Genomic DNA, 26,866 nt, shown 5'->3' on the forward strand with positions numbered 1-26,866 from the left:
ATGATAAACAGCTTGTATTTATCAAATGAATGAGTAATTTTTATTTATTTATCTTTTTACACAGGGTCTCATGTATCCAAGGCTGGCCTCGAACTTGCCATATAGTGGAGGATTACTTCGAACTTCTGATTCTCTTACCTCCACCTACAGATTGCATGCATCTCCCCAATGCCCATTTTTTTGCAGTGCTGGGGATCAAACCTTGGGCTTTGAAAATGTTAGGAAAGGACCCTAGGAACTGAACTCCACCCCCAGCTCCAAGATTTAGTGATGGTACGTGATAGAGTAAACTTTTCCTCCATTTTGATGAATATTTTACTTTATAAAAGGTACAGGAAAGAAACATTACAGTGGGTGTTAGGCTGAGTGCTGGAAACTGGATAGGACTCCAGTATTGGAATTTAAAAAAAAGAAAATTCCATCAATATTTTTTTTGGCTATGCTTAAGTATATGGCAATATACTTTTACATGTTCATTTGTAAATAAGGAAAATAACACTGACATAGAAAGATACTATAAACTATTCTTGTAAAGTTATTTAATATTAAAAACACTGAAGGGGACTTTTGCGTCTAGCCAAGATAAAGTAAAAGACTAGACTGATACCACATGAACCAATGTGTGGTACAAAGACATAAAAAATATTTGAGGATAACAGGTACTCCACTAAGACAGAAAACAGAGGTGAGGTCTGCAATCACTCCAGCTTAGCCTTGGAAGAATTTGTATGCCCCAGTGCAAAGATGAGAAACCCATGCAGAGCTTGGCATATAGGAGGAGAAGATTAAGCAAACATCAGGGAAACCAAGGAGGCTATTTTTTCCTTCTATTTTTGTGTGTGTGCATGTGGAAGCCTGAGGTTGATGTCCAGACTTATCCTCTTGGCTAGTCTCTATTCCCTGAGGTAAGGAATCTGAATCAAATCCTGAGCAAACAGATCTTGCTAGCCAGCTGGCTTTGGGAATCCTGTGTCTGCCTTGTGAAGTTGGAATACCACATTTATAATCACTGGGCTACCTCCCCTGCCCCAAATAATATACTTCTAAATAACAACGACAGCAGTTTTCACCTTACTAGAAAAAGGCAATACATTTTACATTTTGAAATAAGTAGAAAAATATAAAAACAGACGAAGAGAAATTAGGGAAGTATAAAAAAAAATGAACAAAAGTTGAGATCTATGATAAGATGAAAAAAATAGTTCAATCTTCAGGCAGGTTAATCAGAAATGTACAAGACAGAAATATCAGGAGTGAGAGAACACTAGAGTCTACCAGAGTCAACAAAGGACCAATAAAAAGGTATTATTAAATACCTATCATAGGGGGCTGGAGAGATGGCTCAGAGGTTAAGAGCACTGGCTGCTCTTCCAAAGGTCCTGAGTTCAATTCCTGGCAACCACATGGTGGCTCACAACCATCTGTAATGAGATCTGGTGCCCTCTCTGGTGTGCAGGCACACATGCAGACAGATCACTGTATATATAATAAATAAATGAATAAATCTTAAAAAAAAATAAAAAAAAAATAAATAAATACCTATCATAATAAATGTTGTAGCTGTGATGAAATGACAAAACTTTGGAAGACAGAAGCTAGTATTTCCTTCAACAAGCAAACAACAACAACCCCCAAGTCCACAGTGCTTCACTAGACAAATATATCAAATATTTATAAAAAAAAATATTTTACAAAAACCCCTTTTCCTGAAAACTTGGAAAGTTGGCAAAATTTTCTCACTGTTTTGAAAGGTCAGTATTAATCTGATCTTGAATTCAGATAAATAAAACATTGGAGAAGAGGAGGAGGGGAGCCCTATACACTAAATATCCCTCTTAAACACTCAAGGAAAGATTAAACTAACAAACTCCCAAGTTGTACACAAAATACATAAAAACAATGAAACACTATGGAGTAAGGGTCATCCTGGAGTAAAACGTTAGTTCAGCCCTTGAGAAGTCAGTTGACATAACTTACAAGTTAACTTAAAAAAGAAAAATCATGTTAGGAGATGGGATTGCCTGAACACTGGCTCTCAACATTTCTCATCACAGTCCTGGAGTCTCAAGAAGTTCAGCAAAGCAAGGAAAAGCAACAAACACATTTATAGGACGAAGGAAGAATTAAAACTGCCTTCATTATAGAGAACATGAAGATCTATGCAAAAAATCTGATGGCCTTAAGGAAAAAAAAACTGTACTGTACTTAATATCTGAGTTCAGCACATTTGTCAGATATAAGATCAACGTAAATTATATTTCCATCTTCTAGGAGCAAACACAATGGTATCATTTAGAGCAGTAAGCAAACAGAAAATACTAAGGGTCAGATCTGCCAAAGCAAAACACCCGTGTGCTGAGCGCTTTCATGCAGGGCTGAGAAGGTAAAGGCCGAATACAGGGGCACTCAAGTTCCAGTGCCGAAAGACTCCTTAAGATCCCCAGCTCTCGCTTCTCTCCATGGGATCTACAGAGGCAGCAGAGGACCAGTGAAAATTCTAGCACGGGTTTTGGTAAAATTTTGCCAAGTGATTTTAAATTCATATAAAAATGCAAAGAACCGATAATGGCCAAAACAACTTTGATACATAACAAAGAAAGTAGACCGACAGCACCTGATTCTAAAATGGTAAAGCTGTATAAGACAGTTTGTATTTAATGCCTAGCATTTGTATGAACAAGGACTCTCTAAGTACATACAAGCCTGAATACTCTGTGTTCTGTGACTTTTTCAACAAAACCTAAAGATAGAGCTATTATTAATTACATATTTCCATGAAGAAAATATATTACTTAAAGGGAGGAGTTATTTTATCTGCAGACTCATCCTTGTAAAGGCATTCTTTATACTCAGTAACCAGCAGAGTAACTGCTTCTGTACTGCTCCTGCATGCCTTCCGATCACAACGATCCTGGGAAGCAAGCGCGTTTGGAAACATCACATAGTAAAGACCCCTTCTCAACAAGTCTACGTTCTGTTTTGCTATAACTCTGACATATTTGATCCTAGTGGAGAGACCATATTCACCTTAAAGCAATTAACTCAACAATTAGCTCAGCAAAAAATTTTACTTACAAAAATGAACTGGGATTGGAATTCTTCAATGCATGAGGCACCGACAAGCTGGTGACCATGGTTAGTGACTGGAAGAGTTTTGAGAATGAAGTTTTTCCTACAATGAAGTTTTTCTCTCTTCTCCTGTTAGGAACAGTTAATGAAAACCATTGTGACTGTATCTGTTCTTACAGTTTGATTCCTTCCTGACTTTCAAAGTGAAAAAAAGTACATAGTGAAACACTGTACTGCTTGCAGAGACTATTTTGGAAGGAAGTCAGTGTGTTTTCTGTTTACTTTCAAAGAGCATCCCTAAAGCACCTCTAGGGTTCATCTATTAACATAAAATTTCCCTAAAAATGAAGAGTGAAAATGAAAAAGGACACTCCTCACCAGCTGAGAAAAAGAAGACAGAAAGGACCTGAGGAAGTGAGTTACAGCGATAATCATGGTCCACGTCCCTTCTTGAAGAAAAGACAGCCATCAAGGGCAAAGTGATCAACTCACAGCACTGTTACTGGAAAAGAATAGAATCCAACGAGGTTTACTACTCAACCCTTCTATTTTTCTTTCGTAACCTCATCTCTGTCTTTTTCACTTATCCTTTTTTCTGCTTTTTTGACTTTTGTTCATATCTAAGTTTTAAATTTTATACCTGTGACTTCACTTGGAACCACACTTTGGTCCAATTTGCAGTTTGCTCTTGAGTTTTCTTTTTCTTTCTTTTTTTGTTTATGTTTTTTTGAGGCAGGGTTTCTCTGTGTAGCCCTGGCTGTTCTGGAATTTGCTCTGTAGCCCAGGAAGGCCTCAGACTCACAGAGATCCTTTTGCCTCTGCCTCATGAGTGCTGGGACTAAAGCACATGGCCTGCCATGCTCCCGAGTTCTTAAGTACGGTCAATCTGAAACCTCAGTGCAACCTTCTCCATTTTTAAGAAGCTGGTTCTGAGTTAAGACAATTCTCTCCATCAGTCCACTTATCTGAACCCTAGCCATTAACCAATGTTTAAGGGGGGCTGCTGGCTATATCATCTGCCAGGCATCATGAAAAGCTGAAGCTACACTCCCTGGAACCCCCAGAATGCACTTCAGATGAAGAAAGTCACACCGACAAACCCACGAGTGCTGAAGTGTCTTCAGAACCGTCACAGGAAGTGAGTGCTCAGAGCCAGCAGTAGTTTGCAAACAAACCTGCAAGTGATCTGGGGAGTCAAAGACAGAAGGGATGACTCCTGGCTTCAGTTTAGTGTTCGGAGTGCTTCTGTCAAAGTCTGTCTTCTTGAAGTGCCTTGAGCACAGCACATCTCCTTTCTTTGGCTCCCAGATGCCTGCGGCATTCACATCTAGTCTTTTCATTGCCAACACCCATTTTCGCTTGATGTTTTCATCTGTGGGGAATCTAGAAAGAAATAAAAAATTTTAAAATTAAATACTACTGATATATATTTAAACTGAAACATTTAGAAAATCATGATTCTTGCTATGTAACTATTTTTTTTTTTCGAGACAGGGTTTCTCTGTAGCTTTTGGAGCTTGCCCTGGAACTAGCCCTTGTAGATCAGGCTGGCCTCGAACTCACAGAGATCCGCCTGCCTCTGCCTTCCGAGTGCTGGGATTAAAGGCGTGCACCACCATCACCCGGCAACAAATTAATTTTTAAAAATTACAATTTTGCCGGGCGGTGGTGGCGCATGCTTTTAATCCCAGCACTCGGAAGGCAGAGGCAGGCAGATCTCTGTGAGTTCGAGGCCAGCCTGGTCTACAGGAGCTAGTTCCAGGAGAGGCACCAAAAACTTGAGAGAAACCCTGTCTCGAAAATCCAAAAAAAAAAAAAATACAATTTTATTTACATGCACATGTGCGCACATGCATCCTATGGTATGCACATATAGACTAGAGAGCAATTTGTGGGAGTTTTTTCTCTTCCTTTGTCGGTCCTGGGTATTGAACTTAGGTCATTAGGCTTGGGGACAACTGCCTTCACCCACTAAGATATCCTGCCGGTCTCACAACTCAGATTTAACATCCAAACTTTTCTGCCGACTCTTCTTCAGACATAGGACCTCTATTTAACGTTTTATCACACCATATGAACTTCTCAGTGGACCTTCAGCACCTTGGGGCAGGATCTGCAATCCATGGTTTTCCCTTATCTACAGATGTGAAAGTATACCACTGGCCTTTCCCGTCCTGAGGTGACATCCACAATTTACCCTGTACTTTCACTTCTGGCATTATCCAAAAATTACACGGAACAGCAGCTAATACATAGCAGGTCTACAAATGCTTTACGAAATGTGCAGAAAATAGCTGTGGGGTCTAGAATTCTCAAGACAGAACTGTCTTGGGAGATATGGGAGTCAATAATCAAAATTCTCAAAATTTCCAAACCATTACAATTATTTTGGATAAGGTAGTGTAGACATATTAACTTTTTATTTCCATGTCTATCAAAGTAACTAGATCTTTCCCAAATAAAGTCACACAAAAGCTGCAAATCCTTAGCAGGTTTACAATCATATTAGATAGTCCCATGGGAACACCTTTAAGCCTCCTCTGTTTCTAAATAGAAGGGAGGTGTATTTTAACAAAGGCCCCCCATTTAGACTGTAAAGGGCATGTAAAGGACAGGGAGCCTAACAGTTCAAATGTAAAAAGTAGCAAAGGCGAGTCTGACGATTTGTGTGTGGGGATTTTATTCTTGGTGGTGTTACTCTCGTCTTTGATTCCTTGGCACCTTATAAAGGCGTGAAGGCTACTTTAAGAGGACCGGGGAACAGAGCTTGAGACTGTAGACTTAGGTAGAATCGCTTATTTCAGTAACAGCGAAGCCTTACACATGAAATGTCAGTCCTTTTAACTTGGAATTTGGCAAACAGCGAGATGCACATCCAATGGCCGAGCAACATTTCACCATGATTTTAGCAACTCATAACGAAACTGTAAGAGAATTAAAATGAGTTAGTGACTTCAGGGCTAAAGTCAAAGGTAATTCCCCACCACCCCCAAAAAGAAGTTTCGCTGGTAAAAATTTCTCAAGTGTGGGTCCTTTTTTTTTAGATAAGAATGGTCATTTGATGTACCGTGAAGTCTACGATTACAACTTTGTAGATTTCGTTATTTGTCTCGTGTTCTTACGGACCCGATTTTCCCTGCCGCAGTTCTGGGTACCCTAACTCCTGGGACACTGTTTGCCATTCCCCTTTTAGCTCGAGGGTCCCCTTCCCCGGGGAAACCACACACGGTTATCCTTCAAGGGTCCCTCCAAACTGTGATCTCATTTAACACAGTGGTTCTTTCCCCCAGCCTTCTGTGAGTTCCACTGGGGCAGGTCACGGCGTGCCTCCGTTTCCCCACTTTTTCTCCTCACTTCTTAGCTGGCGATCAGCACGGGGAAACGGGAAGGGAACGTGGGCAGCCGCCAGCTCGAGGGGGTGCCCGTCGCGCGGCCACCGAGCTCCGCCCCCTGCTGGAGGCGGCCGCGAGCCCGGCCGAGGGAGGGGCCTCTCCTCGAAGGCGCCGGGCGGCCGAGGGCGGCTTGCAAGCGGGGCCCCCACCCGGCGTCGCGGCGGCCCCCTTCGCCCCGAGCTCTGGGCCGGCAGCGATGCGGGGAAGAAAGGAGAGCCAACCTACGCGTTATTACCGTTAGCAGCGAAGACAGCGACTAACGTCGGCGACGGAGCTAGCGCCTCCCTTCGCTTCCGCCCCCTCGAGCAGGAACCGGAAATCCGAGTGCCCCGGGTCACGTGAGCAGCCGCCATCTTGCCCGCGGTGGCCGCCGCTGCGAGAGGGAGGCGTGTCAGGCCGGCTCTGCTGCTCCGAGGTGTGGCTTCCAAGCTGGGGGAAGGCTCTGTTGATCGTGAGGGTAGGTGGAGGAGATGGCGGCGACGGCGCGGGAAGATGGCGTCCTCAGCCAGGAGCGAGGGCGGCGGGGCTGCGAGCACTACGACCGGGGCTGTCTCCTCAAGGTGATGACTTTAAAGGGCGCTTCCCGAGGGGGTGCCGGGTTAGGCGGGGGGCGGGTTGGGCCGGGCGTAAGTTTCAGACTGATTGGCTTGTTGAGATGCCTTCTGCATCTGCGATGGGTTCCCCTTGCGGAGAAGGCTTTTTGGGCAGGGTGAGCACGAGCCCTGGACTCGATCTCAGCGTTTGGACTTTGCAAGCCGAGTTCTTGTTTGTCGAGCCGGGCCTCGCACGGAGTCCCTTATGCAATGGCTTGAGTCGTCATTTGCGGTTGACAGCAGAAGGAAGTAGTGGCACAGGACCTCTGTCAGTTGTGGAGGACGGTGACGGAAGGAGGCGAAGCAACGGGAAAATCAGAATATAACTTCTCTTCGGGCAGCAAGCCCAGGGTCTGGTCTGTCAGCTTCGCTTTGTTGTCTAGGAGGATGCCCAGACCTGTCAAGGAGAAAAGAGAGAAGTGTGATAGGAGAATCACACAGCGTGTGATTGCCATTTCATTGGCTTTCAGGGACGTGCCTAGGACGTTTACGCGATTATTTTTGCTGGTAAAGAAACCTAGTCATTTGGAGTTTTTAAAAATGGTCCTCACACAGTTAAGAGTTTCCTGACTTTATTTTGTTGAGAAAGCCTGGTATTTGAGCTGGGGAGAGTAGCCCAGCAGTAGACCTTGTGCTTAAAATGCTGGAGGCCCAGGTTCAGCTAGGGCTTCAGAAATCTCCTCCCACCGAGAAGAAATTTGATTGCTGGAATCCTATAGCTTCGCCCCACCTTAGTTCTGCCCTAGATTTACTCTGTAATTTTGAGCAAGCTGCTTTTTAAATAGCTTGCATATAAAATGGCAATTTCTGAAGCCCCCCCCCTTTTTTTTTCTTTTTTGGTTTTATGAGACAGGGTTTCTCTGTGTAATAGTCCTAGCTGTCCTGGAGGAATTAGTGCCGTAGACCAGGCTGAACTCAGAGAGATCTGCCTGCCTCTGCCTCCTGAGTGCTGGGATTAAAGGTGTGTGCCACCACCGCCTGGCTAGAAGTTCGTTTTTTCATGGCTGGTGTTAGAGGTGAAGGCCTGTAGTTTTATCAGAGGTGCACTTCCAGCTATGTGTGAAGCGGAGGCAGTAGGAATGCCAGCCTGGGGGTGCTACTGCCAGGAAGGAAGAGAAAAAGGGTTGGGGGAGGTGAGTGTGTGTGTGTGTATACTACTAACCTCACCAGAGAGTCTATAGCTTCAGTCTCCACTGCTGTGGGGAAAGTCCCTCTTTTATTAATAAAATGATGATTGCATACTAGAGTGTACATGTGTTTAGGAGGTGCATCCCCAGAAATGAGCAGTAAAAATTACTTACCACTCTCAGTCACTAGCTTTTTTTTTTTTTTTTTTTTTTTTTTTCCATTTCACTTTACTGGTCAGCCCTGCTGGTCACTGACCTTGAAAGCTAGGATTAAATGATACACTTAGATCTGTAGGACAACTTAAACCCTTTTTCTGTAGGCCACGGTTTGGTGAATATTGTTTGGTTGCACTGGATGGAGTTCTTTCAGACGGATGAATTATCAAATGTTGTGTAAGCAGTTGAATACTGTTCTTCTGATTGCATTTCTACTGCAATATTTTCATAGGTTCAAAGTCAGATATGGGACTGAATTTCATATCTTGCCCTTCCCTGGCCCGGCAAAGTAATTTCACAGCCACAGTTGTGTTTCAAAGCACTTTAACTGCTTTTTCCTGAGTGTCATGCATTGCTCTTCTTTCCGCTCTTCCTCTTCCTTAAGTAGCAGAGGCCCACCGAGGTCTTTGAAGGAGGAAGCTGAGTGCAGCAGTTCAATCAGAGAAGGAGTGGCAATTGACCTTTGGTTTGTCAAGGTTGATCTTGACAAGAGAAATGTCAATGAAATGATCCAGAATAAAGATTTATTGGAGTGGATACTGGAAATAGCAGAAATTTTGGATTTTTATTGCAAAGGAGAGCAAACGTGGTTGTTTTGCTGAAGATGTGTTACAGTATGTTTTTGTACACTGGGGCAATGATCTAAGAGGTCGTTTGGTAATGTAGCAGGAAAAGGGAACATTCTAGGACTACTGTTCTGCTTGAGCAGTCAACGTGAAGCCGATCTTGGCTGCAAGCCTGGACTAACTAGAGTCTTTGTAGATGACGACAAGGTAGAGTGTAGTAGTTTAGTTCTGTAATAAACACCATAACCCAAAACTACTTGAGGAACAAAGGGTTTATTGCTTACACTTCTTGTGACAGTTCATTAGGGGAAGCCAGGTCAGGATCTCATGCAGGGCAGGAACCTGGAGGTAGGAGGTGAAGCTGAGGCTATGGAATGCTGCTTACTACTGGCCTGCACTCCACGGCTCGCTCAGCATCCTTTCTTATATAACATAGGATCACCTGCCCAGGGATGGTAGTGATGGCAGTGGTCTGGGCCTTCATACATCAGTCATGAATCCAGAAAATGCCCCACAGGTGTTGGAACTGGGTAATTTGATGGAGGCAAATCCTCAGTTGAGGTTCCCACTTCTTAAGTGATTCTAGTTTCTGTCTAGTTTCTACCTAGAAGATAAAGCATATTTATTCTCAAGAAGGTTGATAGATCTTGTGGGTGAGTTTATTTTGATTACTACTATTTTGATAGTGAAATTAGTAGCAAGGTCATTAACAGACTGTTGCCAGGAAGAAAGAGGTGTTCAGAGTTTTAAAGGGGAAACTGTAAAAGGAGCATCTAGATCATGAGTTCTCAACATGGGGGTTAGATGTGGGGAGTGGAATGACCCTCTCACAAGGGTTGTATATCAGATATCCTGCATAGCAGATATTTTCATTATGATTCATAACAATTGGTTATAAAAATCACAGGAAGTGGCAATGAAATAATTTTTTAGTTGGGGTCATGTAACATGAGGGCCTGCTTGTGGGGGATTCTGTCCTGCCCAGTTCCCACAGCTGGCAAGTCCCAAAAAAAATCACACAGAGGTCTCCATAAGTTATATAAACTTATTGGCTCATTAGCTCAGGCTTCATATTAGCTCTTAAAACTTATATCAACCCATTATTTTTATCTATGTTAGCCACATAGCTCGATACCTTTTTCAGCTGGGTAGGTCACATCTTGCTTCTTTCGTGATCTGAGGAGGACTGCGGAAAGAGCCTCCTTCTTCCCAGAATACTCTTGTACTCATTGCCCCGCCTCTATTTCCTGTCTGATTGTCCCCCCCTCTACTTCCTGTCTGGTTGTCCTGCCTATACTTCCTTCCTGGCTACTGGCCAATCAATTTATTTAAAATATAATTGACAGAATATAGAATTATCCTACACCACTTCCCCCTCTTTTTTTAAAAAAAAAAACAAAGGAAAATATCCATAGTCCATTTTTTGGGAATGTGGGTGGGGTATTCCAGGCTACTTCCTGCTGGTTGGGGGTGCTGATAATCTTATGGGAACCTAAAGAAAATTTAGAATTATGATCAAGTCCTGACTGGAGTATCCTGTGAGTCTTGATCTTCTCAGGCAATAGTCTTGAATCTTTTCTGGATGTAGAACTCAGACATCTGGGCCATCTATTCCTACTGGAGATTTCTCCAGTTGATCTTCCTTGATCAAATCTGATTTTTCTTAACTCAGAATGAATCCACAGCCTCTCATTTCCTGTGGAAACAAAAGCAAAATCTCTTCTCCAAAGTAACATACCTTTTGACTTCAATTTTGAAGTCAAGGTATTTTCAAAATACCTATCTTGGATTAATTCAGCATTTATAAGCAAATATCTTTTAGCAGCTGTTGCTCCTTCCACAGCATTCAAACAATTCAAAGAGAGCATAATAACATACAGTATCAAGATTCTCTGTGTACTTTTCATCTTTACATGGCTTTATTTTAACCTCTATTTCTTTTATTTTTATTTTTAACTTTTGACTTAGAGAACTGAGACAGGTTCTCTGTGTATCTTTGTCTTGGAACTCCCTCTGTAGACCAGGTTGTCCTTGAACTCACAGAGATCCACTGTCTCTGCCTCCCAAGTGCTGGGATTAAAGGTGTCCACCACCACACCTTGAATTCACAGAGGTCTGTCTGCCTCTGCCTCCCTAGCTTCGGGAATTAAAGGTGTGTGCTACCACACCTTGAGCTCACAGAGACTTGTCTGCCTCTGTCTCCCAGTCTTTGGGATTAAAGGCATGTGCCACCACACCTTGAACTCGCAGAGGTCTTTTTGCCTCTGCCTCCCAAGCATTGGGATTAAGGTGTGTACCACCACACCCAACTACTACCCTTCCTCCCTCCCTTCCTTCCTTCTTTCTTTCTTTCTTTCTTTCTTTCCTTCCTTCCTTCCTTTCTTTCCTTTAACCTTTTCTTTTCTCTCCCAAGCCAGCATATATTTTTAACACACAGTAAGCTGTTTAGATTTTTTTTAAATCTTTGAATCTATCTTCACTGTATATATCTCTCTTTTTCTGACCACATGAGTCTTTAATATACTAAGCAATATGGGTAGGATTAAAGCTGTGGCTTTGACGACTAGATCCAGCCCATTTCTTAGCTTTCTGAGATTTCAGCCTCATGGTGGAGGTAGTCTGTAGCCATGTTTATTGCCACAACTCTACAGTGTTTCAAGGTCCCTACCAGTAAGCAAGCTGCAGCAGTCTGCTCACAAACCACACACAAATGCTCCGTAGTTGGACCGCCTGCCTGAAAGAGTCAGAGTTTGCCCTGACACGGCCCAGAAAGCCGGCATTTTAAAAGGGCGCAGCTTTTTTTCTGCTGTGGCTGAAAACTGAAAAGCATGCGGTCAGCTTTTCATCAACACTATGTAAGTGTTTCTTGGCAGGACCTCTTAAAAGAGCTGCAAGGCTTTACAGCTAAAGCTGAGTCAGGAAGCCTATCTTAGATGAGAGTGCTTGCGTGCCTTTAGCAAGCAGAGCAGATCTGAGAAATTGCTGCTACCAAAAACCATGCTTTACTCGATTCTTTTTTGTCTAGAATTACTTAGCAAGCTCTCTCAGGTTTTCTGTGGATGCAGTTGTCCACACATTGGCGCCATCTGTAACATGAGGGCCTGCTTGTAGAGGTTTCTGTCCTGCCCAGTTCCCACAGCCAACAAGTCCCAAAGAAAATTACACAGAGGTCTTCATATGTTATAAACTGATTGGCCCATTAGCTCAAGCTTCGTATTAGCTCTTTTAACTAATAATTTTAATAATTAACCCATTATTCTTATCTATGTTAGCCACAGGGTCAGTTACCACAGCCTGAGGAACTGTTTTAAAGGGTTGCTGCATTAGGAAGGTTGAGAACCACTGTGCTAGACCTTGAGGCTTAGACTCTAGAAGAATGAGAGCATTAACTATGAAATGATGGTAATAAAATATTTTTTTTGAGTGTCTAGTGAAGCAAGAATAATTTGAGGTGCCAAGAACAGTGCAGAAAATTCAAAGAAGTTTATTTTTATTTATCATTACACCAAGAAGTTAAGAACAGGAAGTTACAGTGAAGATATGAAGACATTTTAAAAAAAATAAAATGTTAGTTTAGTGATAAATTCTAGTACAATTTTCACTACTAGTGTAAAAATGAATTCTGTTAATAATGATGTCTGTGTTTAAGGGAAGAAAACTTGGAGTTTTCCATATTATAGTCTTCAAAAGTTCACACAGAGCTCATGAAAGGTATTGTCAGGAATCTCAGAGTAATAAAGTTTAAAAGCTTAGGGGCAGGCATACAAAAGTATGTTCTTCTCTGTCACACAATAAAAACAAACAAAGAAGGAGACCAGACAGTGTGGTGGTGTTTACTTCAGCTGTGGTTAGCTGCTTCTGATGCATGTCAGTGGATAGGAGTGGGGTTCAGCTAGTGTTAGGGTTTAGCTGTCTGGTATTTGGAGAAAGGAAGAGGCAGCTAGGCTATGTGCAAGGGAACACATGGAATTAGTTGAGAAGAGTAGAGAGTTAGTGGTAGAATTCGTTCTTGGAATTGAAATACAGGGCTAGTACAGTCCTTTCTCAGGAGCAGCAGTTGCAGAGTGTGATGACTGGATCCGCAGGAATCTCTAAAAACTACTTTGTGGGATAGTAGATGTGCTGTATCCAGTGTGTTGGCATTTATACTGATGGTGGAAAGCAATGATTAAAACTAGTCTCCGTATGAATCAAGCAGGGATTTTGTATTGCAATCAGGTACACTGTAGTATACCTACAGTTAGAGCCAGTGTCACTTAAAAATGTCATTGATGAAGTGCTAAAATTAATAATTATCAAATCTTAGCTCATTCTCATCCGTATCTTTTAGTAGTTTATTTGACAAATAGAAGACTTTCAGCAAGCATTTGGTTTTCTTGAGTAAAGATTCTTAGGCATTTGTGAAGTAAATTAGTTGCTTTGTTCATGGAACTTTTTTTTTTGCTTGAAAATAATTGGTTATTCAAGCTTGAGTATATGGGAGACATAATTCTTATGTGAGATATTGATAGCTATAGTCCAGGTAAACAGAAGTTCTTTGATACCCTTAAGAGTCTTAGAGCTTAACAGGGGCCTGAGACTGAAATGCTTGTGGATATCGTTGTGTTCACACTTAGGGATGGGACTGCGCGGCAGAGGAGGATTGGGATACAAGGCCATCGAAAGTGAGAAAATTTAGGTTATTGAAGGGATTATTGTGGATATATTCATCACTAAAATTTAGTCAAGAATAATGTTGAAGAAAAAGAAGTTAGTAACATGTTACAGCACTTAAAGGATGGGGTGTGTTCAGTAACAGCCTTAGGAAATGGTCAGGATGTGCAGATCTGCACAGTCAGTACACTGGAGAAACATTTGGCCTGGGAATTTCTTTTTTCTCCCTTCTTTCCTTCCTTCCTTCTTTCCTTCCTTCCTTCCTTCCTTCCTTCCTTCCTTCCTTCTTTCCTTCCTTCCTTATAGCTACATTTTTTTTCCCCCTGACAATGTCATACATTTTGGTCATTTCAGCTCCTCCCCACCCCCCCCCCAAAAAAAAATAAAAGAGATGTTCTTTTTTGAATTCTGGGGATTAGGTATTGAAATGAATACCTTGCATAATGCCAGGAAAGTACTATACCAATATCTACATACCAAACCTGGCATTTCTTGATATAACGGGGTAAAAGTTAAACACTTATGAAATGACCTAACAATAATGAGGTTTAAATAATCAAGAATACATTTCTGTACATTTCTTTCCATGTAACAATTCCAAGTGTGATCCAGATGGGTAAAGACCACTGTTCCACTTGGTCATTTTAGAGTCAATTTTTTTTCTGTTGTATTATTTTAACATATTGTAAGGCATTTGATCATCTTTATGTGGGATCCAGCTGTAGAATATTCAATAATCTGCTCTAAGGAGGGAACAGATTTCAGTGGACAATTGGCAGTTTTTAACACTCTCAAAATCAGTGAGTCTGGGCGTGGAGGTGTATGTTTTTAACCCTTGCACTTAGGAGGCGGGGTAATCTGATCATAGCTGGCCCGTAGTTAGTTTTAGGACAGCCAGGGCTACATTGAGAGACCCTCTCTAAAAACAAATTTATTGTATCCTATGCAATATTAGGTATATGCATTATGATTAGTAAATATTAGTGAAGTTAAAACAGTTTGTGTTTAGATGTTGTTTTTTTTTTCTGACAATGTCTAAGAAGGTGTTATCTACTATTTAGGTTGAGAATGAGATGCGGTTGTTGTGGGATTGTTTTTTCTGTCTAGAGATTTCTGCCTTTATAATGTTTGTGTTTTAAAGTTGTATTTAGAGTCTTTCAGGCAGATATTGAAGGGGAAGATTATTAACATCAAATATGCCAAGAAATGAAAGCTAGCCATGGATCCATTGGTTGTAATCTTTGACCTTGATCAGAGAATGATGTAGGAATTTTCTTTCTTTGTAATTAACTTGTCTTCTTATGCTCCCTTTGTTCCCCTGGGTTAGGCACCTTGTTGTGACAAGCTCTATACGTGCCGGCTGTGTCATGACAACAATGAAGATCACCAGCTGGATCGTTTCCAAGTAAAGGAAGTGCAGTGCATCAACTGTGAAAGACTCCAGCATGTAAGATCTTAAGGCACCTGCCTTACTTTTTCAAGTTTTAAGATGGATTAAAAACTTTAATCAAAAGTTGGAAATGAGACTTAACTCTAACTCTGAGTAAGTAATATTGTTGAGTTAGATGTTTAAAAACATAAAAATAAGCTAAACATGCTTTCATATAAATTCTGAATATTTAAATCGTTTTGGTAAAGTTACTTGAGTTTTTAACTACTGTGTCCTTTTCAGGCCCAGCAGACTTGTGAACATTGTAGCACACTGTTTGGAGAATATTACTGCAATATATGCCATCTGTTTGACAAAGATAAGAAACAGTATCATTGCGAGAACTGTGGAATTTGTAGGTACTGTATATAAATCTCCTAATATTTCCTGTGCATTTGGCCAATTATGTTATCTTAGTCACTTTTCTGTTGCTGTGGTGAAATGTGGAGGAGAGGAGAGTTTGAGCTGTGCTTCCAGAGGGTTAGAGTTGGTGGTGACACACACACACACACACACACACACACACACACACACACACACACTCTGCATGGGGAACAGTTCAGCAGTAGGTGGTGGATTCGACAGCGTAGAGCTCACATCTTGTTCTATAAGCAGGAAGCAGAGAGAGAAAGAACTAGCTCACTTGTGTCTCAAAGCTCTCCTTCAAGGACACATTTCCTCTAGCAAGGCCACACCTCTTAAACTTCCCCAAATGTCACCACCAACAGGGGACCAAGAAGGTAAATACTGGAGCTTGTGGGGACATTCTCATTTAAACCAGTAAAATAGTTTAAAAAATTAGCTAGTTTTGTTTTGAGATAGGATCTCACTGCTTGCTGTATATTTCATGCTGGCCTCAAACTCAGAGATCTGCCTCCTGAGTGCTGGTGTTAAAAACTTAGGCCACCACTGCCTGACTTATTTTTTTTTAAAGTGAGACTATCATCTAAGGTGTGGTCATCTGAAAGTAGTAATCTGATTTATTGCCTATAGGGCTCATTGTTAGAGTTAAGTGCTGGGGTTCTTCTTGTATTTGCTTATTTTTGATATTGTAATTTAATCACAACATTTCTCTTTTCTTTTTCCTCTCTTCAAGCCCTCCCCACGCTCCTTCAAATTTGTGGTCTATTTTGTCACCAATTGTTATAAGCCTACATATATATGTGTATTTCTGTGTATATAAGTGTTCTTAAATATAACCTGTTGAGTTGATATAATGTTACTTGTATGCTATTGGTGTGTTCTTTCCTGGGGAGGGCCATCTCTCCTCCTAGCTTCAGTTGTCTGTAGTTCTTTGTGTAGGGTTGAGGCTTCACGGGCTTTTCCCCTGCAAAGTTTGGCATGTTTGTTGAGTCCTTGTTTGGGTGGTCATGCTGGGGAGATTTTATGGATTTTTATTATCTATTTATCTATTTAATTTAGTAAGGATCATTTTGCCTTGAGAGAGTATTTTGGTTGTGAAGACATTTTTTTTCCCGATTAATTATGCATGCACATGTCACACTCACACACAGCACACAGTCAGCACAGACACAGAGACATTCATCCACACACAGAGACACAGACCGACACATTCGCATAGTACAGACTTACCTGGGACTCGAACCGGCGACCTCGGGCTCTGCAGGCGGCGCTCCCATCCTCTCAGCCAGTGCCCTGACCGTTTGTGAAGACATTTTGTTTTGTCATAACATTTACTGGGTACAAGCCAAGAATGCTATTAGAATTCCTACAATGTGCTAATTGAGAAAAGGTATTGAGATAACTGATACCATGTCTTTAATCCCAGCATTCAGGAGGCAGAGGCAGGTTGATCTCTTTGAATTCAAAGCCAGCCTGATCTACAGAGCTAGTTCCAGGAAAGCCAAGGCTATACAAACAAACCCTCTCTCAAAAAGCAAAGCAAACAAAACCCAACAAAACAAGCAAAGATAATTGATACCTATTTGGAAAAAACTTGATTCTGAAATGTGCATATTCATTATAAAACGGTTTTAGCTTTTTGTGACAGAAACTCAATAGTAGTTCATGAAAGTCTGAATTTTATTTCTCATGGAAAAGTCTGATTCAGGTACTTAAATAACTTGGCACCCTCCACATTCTGATCCTAGGTGTTTTCTTCTTTGATTCTGCGGGCTCATATTCTGGGCAGGGAGAAATGACTAGATCTGTAAGGGAGGCATTCTCTTTCCCTTCATTTCCTTTAATTGTGTGCCATGTGTGCATGTGGAAGTCAGCGGATTGTTGAAGGAGCCTGTTCCCTCCTTCCATGATGGGAGTTCCAGGGAATGCAATCAGGCTCTCCGGCCTGCTGGCCGTGCCTTTGCTTTCTGAATCATCTTGTAGAGCGCTTCTCACACAAGAAAATTGGATCTTTTCACAGCCTCCAAAGAAGCAGGGAACTTGTCTGTTTTCAGGATAGGTCTGAATAACTGCCTTTTAAATAAATGTTTTATTGTGAAAGAAGCAAAGAATAGAAATGTAGGGATCAGCTAGCATTTTTTTTTTAAAGTTTCTTGATATAGGGTTTCTCTGTAGCTTTGGAACCTGTCTAGCTCTTGTAGACCAGGCTGGCTTCAGACTGACAGAGATCCACCTGCCTCTGCTTCCTGAGTGCTGGGATTAAAGGTGTGCGCTACCACCGCCCGGCTCCCAGCTAGCAGTCTTATTTTTACCATTTATATTATAAATTTTATAATGAGCTTCAACCTGAAGAAAATATAAAATGTATACAAAGGAGAATGTTTTTGGTCTATAGTTTACAGAAGTTTTTCCTAAATAGTGGGCAAAAAGCATAAACTATAAAGGAAAATATTGATGGCCTTTAAGTTTTACTTTTGTTTTTATTTTAAATTGTGTGTGTGTACTTGTGAGCGTAGGTGACCGTGGAGGCTAGAGCTCAGATCCCCAGAGCTGGAAGTATGGGTGGTTGTGAGCTGTCTGCCATGGGTGTTGGGAGCTGAATGTGGGTCGTCTGCAAGAGCAGTGTTTCTTTTATCTACTGACTCATTTTAATAGATGTAAAGTGATGGTGAATCTTTATGAAGAGCTAGACAACAGAGCAGTGATCATAACATACATAGTGAAAAGTGAATATCCAGGCTGTTTAAGGCTCCTTTTAAATTAATTGATAAAGGGCAAATACTGAGGTAGAGAAATGAGCAGAACACATCAACAGAAAATTCACAGAAATCTGAACAGTTCTTTAACATTAAAAATTAGTCCTTTGTAATTTGAGAAATGAAAGTTAGAATAGCATATATTATCTATCATGCATGTGTCCATGTAGTCCAGGTTGTGAGGAATATGCATGTGGACATGTAAACTAGCAGTCTTTGGAGGGTTCGGGTTGTCAATATCACAGTTGATGATCCAGTACTCTCTGACTCAATAGTGTCACTTTTAGGGATAGTGAAAAAAATAGGCTAAATATGGATTAAATGCTAGCTGGACAGTTTTTAAAATTATGTCATTGTAGCAAGTAAAGATTGTAAATTTTTTCAGATTCAAAATACTGAAACAAACAAACAAAAAGATGGTAAATTTTATCAATAAAATATTTTTGAAAATTATGATATATTTATACCATTGACTGCTGTGTGGCTATTAAGAATGAAGTAGTTTTCTATGGACAGACACAATCATCAGGATATATTACTAAGTGTAAATAATTGCAGAACGGCATCTGTAGAATTGTGTAAGAAATTAAGCTCAACCTGTGTGCATCTGTTCTGTGCATCCATATCCGATTTTACAGAAGAGTCACTCTGCTTATGCTGGTTACCGTGGACACTGGAAAGATGGCGTTTCTCCACGTTCTTCAGTGTGTTTGAATACCCTACAGTGAGACTGAGTTTGGGTTTTGTGTAGTGAACAAATTACCGTGTAATAAAAATAATCTTTTGGCTTTCATATTGTGTTTTGTTAGGATTGGTCCAAAAGAAGATTTTTTTCACTGCTTGAAATGTAACTTATGCCTAGCCATGAATCTTCGAGGAAAACATAAGGTATATAATTGAGCTGCATAATTTCAAACCTATTAGTGTTTTTGAAAACAAGCTTAAATTCTAGTATGTTTAGAAACATGCTAATTTTCATATATTACCAACTACAACTATGTTCTTTGGTTTTCTAAAAAGTAGAATTAAGTAGATAATCTAAAATATATGCCTCAGAATATTTGATCTACAGTTTACTTTTCGTAATGTAAGAATGCCTATAGAAGTTATTAGCATAATGCTGGCAGCTTCTCAGTTGGTTCATGAATTTTTCTTTTAATTGAGCTATACATTTTTCTCTGCTCCCTTCCCTTCCTCCCCTCTTCTTTTCTTTTCTTTTTTTTTTTTGGTTTTTCGAGACAGGGTTTCTCTGTGGTTTTGGAGCCTGTCCTTCCCCTCTTCTTTTCTACTCTCTTCTGTGACCTTCATGCTCCCAGTTTACTCAAGAAATCTTGTCTTCTCCTTTTTATTAGATCCAGGTATGTCTCTCTTAGAATCCTCTTTGCTGTCTAGGTTCTCTGGGGTTGTGGACTGTAGGCTGATTTTTCTTTGCTTTATGTCTAAAAGCCACTTATAGTGAGTACAGATTCTTATCATAGATAGTGCTTCTAGCTTCTAAAATTAACTGTAAAAGGAAAAATACTAAGTGATATAATTATTTACAGTGTTCTAAGAATAATTAGAAAGTATTTTTTGTATTTCTTTCATAATTAAGGCTCATAAATATAAGCATAGGAATTTTATTGTAATCTCAGACCCTCTCTCTTATTTAAAAATAATCTAATGAAACACTGTATTTATAGTACTGATTCTATCTACTGTAAGAATATAAAGAATGGAGGATCAGCAAAGCAAAGTATAAAATAGAGGGCAGTCCAGTAAGAGACTAAAAATAGCCTTCTGTCTGAAGATGAGACAGACAGACAGGCAGACAGAGACACACAGAGAAAGAGAGACACACAGAGAGAATATACAGATACAGAGTAGTGAGGAAAATTAAGATGAGCAACAGAAATGATAACTGAGAATAGAGTGAGGCTGAATAACTATAACTCCCAAGATACTCAGTCTTAGCTTAAAGGAATTTGATGAGCAGGATGTGAATTTGTTAAAGATTGAGTCTGACCTTAAAAATTTTGGGGTGGCTTGGCGGTAGTGATGCACACCTTTGATCCCAACACTCAGGGGGCAGAGGCAGGCTGATCTCTGTGAGTTCGAGGACAGCCTGGTCTACAAGAGCTAGTTCCATGGCAGGCTCCAAAGCTACAGAGAGACCCTGTTTCGAAAAACAAACAACAACAACAAAAAAAACAAATAAAAAAATTGGGGGGCGATAGTCAGATAAACTGGCTAGGGTTATGGCACATGAAAGTTCATGGCTCACTTGAGTTACATAGAGGGGCCTTGTCTCAAGATAAACAAAAGTCATTAAATTAAAGAAAAATTAAAAGGACAGGCTAATGAAGATAGCTTGGAGTCAGTAATGTTGTGGGAGCTCGATCTGGTGAGATGCTAGCAAGCAGTCAGAACAGCAAGATGTACTAGAGAATAGGTAATGACACAAAGCCACGTGGCGATGCACAGATAATTAGAAATGGGTTAATTTATATGTAGGAACAGGCTAATCATAAGCCTGAGCCATCAACCAAGCAATTATAATTAATATTAAGCGTCTGAATGATTATTTTCTAAACAGCTGCAGGGATTTGCGGGCGGGAGAGAAACCAGTCCAGTGGGCCGGGCAGGATTGAGAATGACTTTCAATAACCTTATGGATTGTATTTCTTTGGCTCTGTCCTGGTTTCCATGGCATATATAGAATACATTTGTGTATACACATGCACACGTGTGCATACACACAGCCAGCCCATTGCATATTCACTTCATTTGAATTTAATTCACTCAGTGATGGCATTAACCGTCAGAAGCATCCTAATTACATAGATATTAAGGTATGTGGGTTTGTATATATATGGAGTGTACCTGAGAACCAAAATGATCTCTCCTTCTATATATTTAGACATGTATTGCTATGCAAAAACCTCACACTGCTGAGATTCCAACTTAACTCCACCTCTTAGTAGTGTACACATGGAGACCAGAGTACAACTTTCAGGAGTGGGTTCTCTCCTTCCAACATGTGGGTTCCAGGGATTGAACTCAGGTCTTCAGGCTTGGTGGCCAGTGAGTCATCTCACTGGCTCTTTTAACCAGTTTGTTTTTTTATTAATGCTGTTGTAGCTGACATTTTTATCTTTTCATGCTTTTGTTAATGTACGGTTCTCCTTTAAACAGTGTATTGAAAATGTTTCTCGGCAGAATTGTCCAATATGTTTGGAGGTGAGTGTGGAATATTTTTCACTTTGGAAATTACTTCGGTTTAAAGTGCTTGAGTGTTGCTAGTGTCTTTATAGGGCACTAATGGCTTCCTTTCCTTTTAGGACATTCACACGTCCCGCGTTGTTGCTCATGTCTTGCCGTGTGGGCATCTCTTACATAGGTAAGATAACTTTCTTCTTGCTTGGAGGTGTTTGGAAGCAGTGGAGGTAGTTTTTCTTTACTGAAATACTGTTCTATTTTCTTTCAGAACGTGTTACGAAGAAATGTTAAAAGAGTGAGTTTTTTTTTTTATTTTAAAACGTACAGTTTTAAGATGTTTGTTTTTGTGAGGAGGGTGGTGGGGAGGTGGGCAAACCATGGTGGCCAGGTACACTGTTTGGAGTATGGTAGAAGTATACGGAGGTGAGCAGAGTAGATAACTGGTGTTTAGCTGGCCATGGTGTCTTGGGGAACAGGACTGTATTTCTGTTCCCATGTCCTTATCATGCCTGTTTCTTTACGTAGCTTGAGGTGGGCAAAACCTCTTGTTTTCTAACCATATGTTCTGGGGAACATAGTTGCCTCTGGAATTAATCATGGTGTTGTAAAAGCACTGAAGAACAGTTTGCACATTTTATTAGCCCTCTATAGGTCCAGCAATGAACTACAAAGAAAATATTCTTTAAAACTGGAACTAAAATGAGAAATAGGAAAGAGTAGAAATGGTGCAACTATTGAAAATTTTAGACAGGAAGTAGTAATATGATTAAATTATTTTTTTTGATTGGAATACTTTTTAAGTAATAGAAATTCTTTCAATCAGAATTGAAGTTGTTTTGCTAATGAATAGTTTAATTGGTATTACTAAGTAAAGACATAGTTCTACAAAGAGTACTGACTAGTTCTCTGTTTTAGAGAGTTGAGGATAAAGACTTAGGATTTAAATGCACCATAAAATAGAGAATTGAATATTTATCTTTTTTATTGCATAGATTTTTCAGGTTCCTGAGAAGTTAGCTTGAAATGTAGAATACTACCCTGTTCGGGTTATGTGCCAGTGAGCTGTGTCATCTTGTATATAGATCCTATTCATTGTCTCTTGCAGAGGCTACAGATGTCCACTGTGTATGCATTCTGCCTTAGATATGACGCGGTACTGGAGACAGCTGGATAATGAGGTCGCACAAACTCCTATGCCGTCCGAGTACCAGAATATGACTGTGGATGTGAGTAGAATCCATGCTTAGGACTTTTTAGATTTCTTGCTGATATAGTCCTTCTTATTTTTGCTTCTTTGCTTGAATTTGTCCCAAAATTAGTATTTGGCATTGTAACTAATTAAAGCAAAGGAAATAAATTATTTAAAAAAATTTTTTATGTTGATGTCAGACTAGGGTGAGAAAAAAAAATCCTAAGAATAACTTTGTATAGTTTTTCCTCAACACTAGATGGCAGGCAAAAACTTTGCTATGAATTTTTGACAAATCGCTTGCCAGAGTCAGAGGTGAATCACTGATATTTTACCTGTGTTTCACTTAAATTATTCAAAATTTTGTTTTAAGAGAATATATTTGCTGGGTTTTGAAAGCTAGCTAGCTTTTGGATTTTAATGTTTACGTTTTATTTTGTCGTAGCCTTTATTTAGTCTCAATTAGCTTATTCCCTTTGGCCCTATGAGAGTTGCTGTGTTGTAGCTTAGTCTCAGAGTTGAAAAATTAAATAGCTTTCTGATGCTTTCATAACTTTTGGACATATAAATATTGTCATTGTCTACAAATACTTTCAAACACAAAGAGGAAACAAAACCAAATAATTACTTTTAATATTGGACACATAGCTCAGTAGTAGTTAGCATGTGTAAGGTCATGGGTTTCATCCTAGCACTGTGAACAAAAAACAAAACCCCTTCTGGTTTATTTACACTGTAAAGTTCCAAAATTAATGTTGGTAACTGAGTTGTTACTGAGGACAATGGAAGATCCTTTAGATACTATCTGGTAATTGAGATGTTTATTAGAAGCTGAAGTTTATTGTGTTCATATAGATGCTTTTTCTTTTAAAAAAAGTAGCTTTATGAAGGTACATGTCACATACATTGGAGCCCATTCTTTAAATGTATATAATTCAGTGACTCCTAGTACTTTTACATAATTTTGCAAATAGTACCACAATTTTTATTTTAATATTTTAAAATATTTTTGTCATTTGTGAAAAAACCCTATGGCCAGGGCTGATGAGGTGGCTCATTTGGTAAAGTGTCTGCCACCCAAGCACAGTGGCCTGAGTTTGGATTTCTAGAACACGGAAAAAATTAGGCATGGTTACTGCATGCTATAGCTTTGTCCTTGAGCTTTATGTTTCGTGAGGGACTGTCTCAAGGGGTGAGGGTGGAGAGCAGTGAAGGGAAGACACCCAGCGTGGACCTCAGGTATACCCACACACGCGCGCACTCACACACACGCCACACCACACCACACTACACCACACCACACAAAAAAACATAACCAAACAACAAACACCTCAACAGCTACACCCCACCAGCTGCACCTCACCGTAGTCAGTTCTCAGACAACTTCTGATCTCTCTGCCTTTAAGTAGGATTCTTAAAAGTAGTTTTCCAAATTATGTGAAGAACAAATGGAATTTTTTTTGTTTAGGATGTGTGTATGCTAAGACTGCTATGTAGTTATATGTATTCTCAGATGGACATTTTGAGTTTTCAGTGTCTTAACACCAGAAGACATTGAGTCTTTATCATGTTTAGGGACTAGCAAGAGGCTTTCTGGCTTAACTCTGGCTTAACAAGTGCTCTTGTTCTTGATTCATTCCTAAGGCATAGTAATCCTAAAAATTAAGCAAAAATATTCCAATTTGTAGAAATTTAAATTTTATTAGTTAATTCTGAGTACCAGTGAAAATAATAAAGTCGTTATACATGTTAAGTATTTTTTACCTAATGATAAACATTAGATTTGAATATGTCTGTGCTAATTTTCTTGCTTGTATTATGTATACTTTTAGGAAGTATTTTAAAATGAGTCTTCTGTGCTTAGATTCATATTTTCAGAATTCAAAGCTACCTTAATAATCTTTAAAATATTCATTGGAGAAAAGACATTTTCACTGCAGAAATGTCTATAGATATATGCGTGTATCTCACATCTTTTATATGACCCTCAAATGATTGTTTTATAGAGACAATGCCACTTGTAGTTACAAGACTTAAGTCCTTATCTTCATTTTTCAGATTCTCTGCAATGACTGTAATGGGCGATCCACAGTCCAATTCCATATCTTAGGCATGAAATGTAAGATCTGTGAGTCCTACAATACTGCTCAGGCTGGGGGCCGCAGAGCTGCAGTGGACCAGCAGTGAGCAGCCTGTCCTCGGCTGGAGGACAGCTCTGTGATGTAGATAAACTCTGTGTAAAAGACCCTGTTGTCACATTGTGTCCTAACTGTGATGTTGCAAAGCAGCAGGCCATATTATATGTACCTACGGATTCAAGCTCTCTGGATGGAATTACCGTAACTCATGCTGGATGAAGCCGATGCTGATGTGTTGATCGGAAGTTCTTTTAGTCAAGTTTTGAAGTCAATGATGTTTGCCTCAGATATAGTCACACACATAGAAATATTTTATATTTTCATGGAACTTTAAGTGATACAATGCACACAGAGTTCATTTCTAGTTCTTGATAGTCTTTGATTTTTAAGGACTGTAATATAATTTTAAAGTTCTTATTGTTAAAATCTAATGGTTTTGAATTTTCTAAGACAGTCCTTTGGATCCTACAAGTGAGTTTTTGTGTAAAAACTACCAATAAAATTATACTGAGACATTGTTTTACAGGATTTTTTTCCCCCAAGGTTGCTTATTTTTGTTTTTATTGTGACAGTAAGGTCATTTTATATTGTAAAAGAAGTTCTCTTCTTTTTTTTTTTTTTTTTTTTTTTTTTTGAGGTGTTTTTCTGTAAGTATGATTGATTGGGGAAAAGTGGCTTGTGAAGTAATGAAGCTCTTCCGAGATTTTAAGGCAACTATTATTGTTGTAATTTCTTTCAGTCTGCCAAAATTACTTCTCCACATTGTAATTCATTCATGAGATATTTATCAAGCAGATGTAATCCAGTTATGATTCTCGAAGCTTTATAGATGACAATGAATAGTGTATACAAAAGTTTCTGCTCTTGTAGTGGTACATTCTGCCGTTCCTTGTATTTGATCAACATATTCTGCTTAATTAATATAAGCAGTGTATGTATTCAATGTAAACAAATGGATTACTTTCTAAATTCTCAAAAGTAAGAGATGAATGAGTGAGATGAGCTATTCCTGGCAAGTGCGTTCATTTTATAATACTTTTTTGTATTTATATAATAGAATTAAATATACCTCTTAATTTAGGACCAAAGTTAATAATGTGCCAGCCATGGATGGGGTGTCTGTGTCAACCCCTGGTCTCTAGGTTCAAGGAACAACATAGTGGGGGTGGGTGGGAAGGATGTAAGAGGATGAAGAGGAGCCAGTCAAAGTCCTGCAAGGGGTGGAGGAGTGATTCCTGAAACCCTATCCCTAGGAATGGCTCCCGATGGAGGAAAAACTACCCATGATTAGGATGTGTGGATTTCTGGAGGTGATATATGCTCCAGTGGATGTCATCACCTCTGCGTATATGGACAGCACTAATTGGACCCAGTGGATTATTAATTAAAAAAAGATAGGGTAAGATGGAGGGATGGTCAGTTGTTAAGAGCACTTGCTTCTCTTCTAAAGGACTTGAGTTTGATTCCCAGTTCCCCCATGATTTCAGGGGGAAATTTCAGAATTCCAACACAAATTCATATAAATTAAATAAAAAATGTATATTTTTATATACAAATAAATTTTAAAAAAGGACAGGGACCAGGCATGTTAGTGCCTGTTTTTAGTCCTATCACTTAGGAGGTAGAGGCAGGAAGATCTCTGAGTTCAAGGCCATCCTGGGCTAAAGACCGTGTTTCAAAAAAAAAAAAAAATAAAAGTTGGGATGTGATTTGCTAGAGAGTCTTGGTGGGAAGTAGTGGGAATGAATGTGACCCAAGTACAGTGTGTATAGGGCTTTTTAATAACTAAGAGGTCATTTGAAGACGGATAATCTCTCTTTTAATCTAACGCTTGGATACTGTGCCAGCTACTTTTATGTGACCTTGACACAAACTAGAATCATCAAGAGTGGGATCCTCAATTGAGAAAATGCCTTCCTAAGACTGGGTTTCAGGCAAGCCTGTAGAGCATTTTCTTAAGCAGTGATTGATGGAGGAGGACACCCTTGGCTCATGGTCCCGAGTTCTGTAAGAGCAGGCTGAGCAAGCTATAAGGAGCATATCAATAAGCAGCACCCATCATGGTCTCCTGCCTTCAGGTCCTGTCCTGTTTGAGTTCCTGCTCCAACTTCCTTTGATGATGAATAGTGGTGTGGAAGGGTAAGCCAGTATCCTCCCCAAGTTGCTTTGGTCATGGT

At 39.9% G+C, this 26,866-nt stretch overlaps 3 protein-coding genes across 5 annotated transcripts in view; 1 reads left to right on the forward strand and 2 right to left on the reverse strand.

Moving 5' to 3' along the window:
* Odaph (odontogenesis associated phosphoprotein) overlaps positions 1-3,195 on the reverse strand; it is a 27,220-nt gene extending 24,025 nt beyond the window's left edge. The window contains exon 1 of the mRNA XM_041671175.1: positions 3,076-3,195. The gene's annotated coding sequence lies outside the window, so the exon portion shown is untranslated. The remainder of the gene's footprint in view (positions 1-3,075) is intronic.
* The window catches only part of Thap6 (THAP domain containing 6), a 9,743-nt gene extending 2,771 nt beyond the window's left edge, over positions 1-6,972 (reverse strand). Inside the window, exons 1-4 of one of the 2 annotated variants that reach the window (XM_041671173.1) lie at positions 6,697-6,969; positions 5,891-5,993; positions 4,245-4,452; positions 3,076-3,198 (exon numbers count right to left, since the gene is read on the reverse strand). In XM_041671173.1, the coding sequence (XP_041527107.1) occupies positions 3,076-3,198; positions 4,245-4,452; positions 5,891-5,970 (411 nt within the window). In that variant the 5' untranslated portion in view covers positions 5,971-5,993; positions 6,697-6,969. Of the gene's footprint in view, positions 1-3,075; positions 3,199-4,244; positions 4,453-5,890; positions 5,994-6,696 lie in introns of both variants that reach the window. The other variant, XM_041671174.1, reaches the window with a different exon arrangement.
* Positions 6,805-25,207, forward strand: Rchy1 (ring finger and CHY zinc finger domain containing 1). Of its 2 annotated transcripts, XR_005976101.1 has the most exons (10): positions 6,805-7,021; positions 14,944-15,063; positions 15,289-15,404; positions 18,974-19,052; positions 19,407-19,522; positions 21,339-21,383; positions 21,485-21,543; positions 21,631-21,657; positions 22,468-22,588; positions 24,610-24,631. XR_005976101.1 is itself a non-coding variant. In XM_041671172.1 (9 exons), exons 1-9 carry the CDS (start codon positions 6,932-6,934, stop codon positions 24,736-24,738), a joined length of 786 nt encoding a protein of 261 aa, XP_041527106.1. In that variant the 5' UTR covers positions 6,805-6,931; the 3' UTR covers positions 24,739-25,207. The 2 variants fall into 2 exon arrangements, 1 of the variants encoding a protein (XP_041527106.1); XM_041671172.1 differs by lacking the exon at positions 19,407-19,522 and having other exon boundaries at positions 24,610-25,207.
* Positions 25,208-26,866: the final 1,659 nt, after the last annotated feature.

Source organism: Microtus oregoni, unplaced genomic scaffold (assembly GCF_018167655.1).
Source record: "Microtus oregoni isolate MIOR12 unplaced genomic scaffold, Mior012 000021F_ref0000039, whole genome shotgun sequence".
NCBI classification, from domain to species: Eukaryota; Metazoa; Chordata; class Mammalia; order Rodentia; family Cricetidae; genus Microtus; species Microtus oregoni.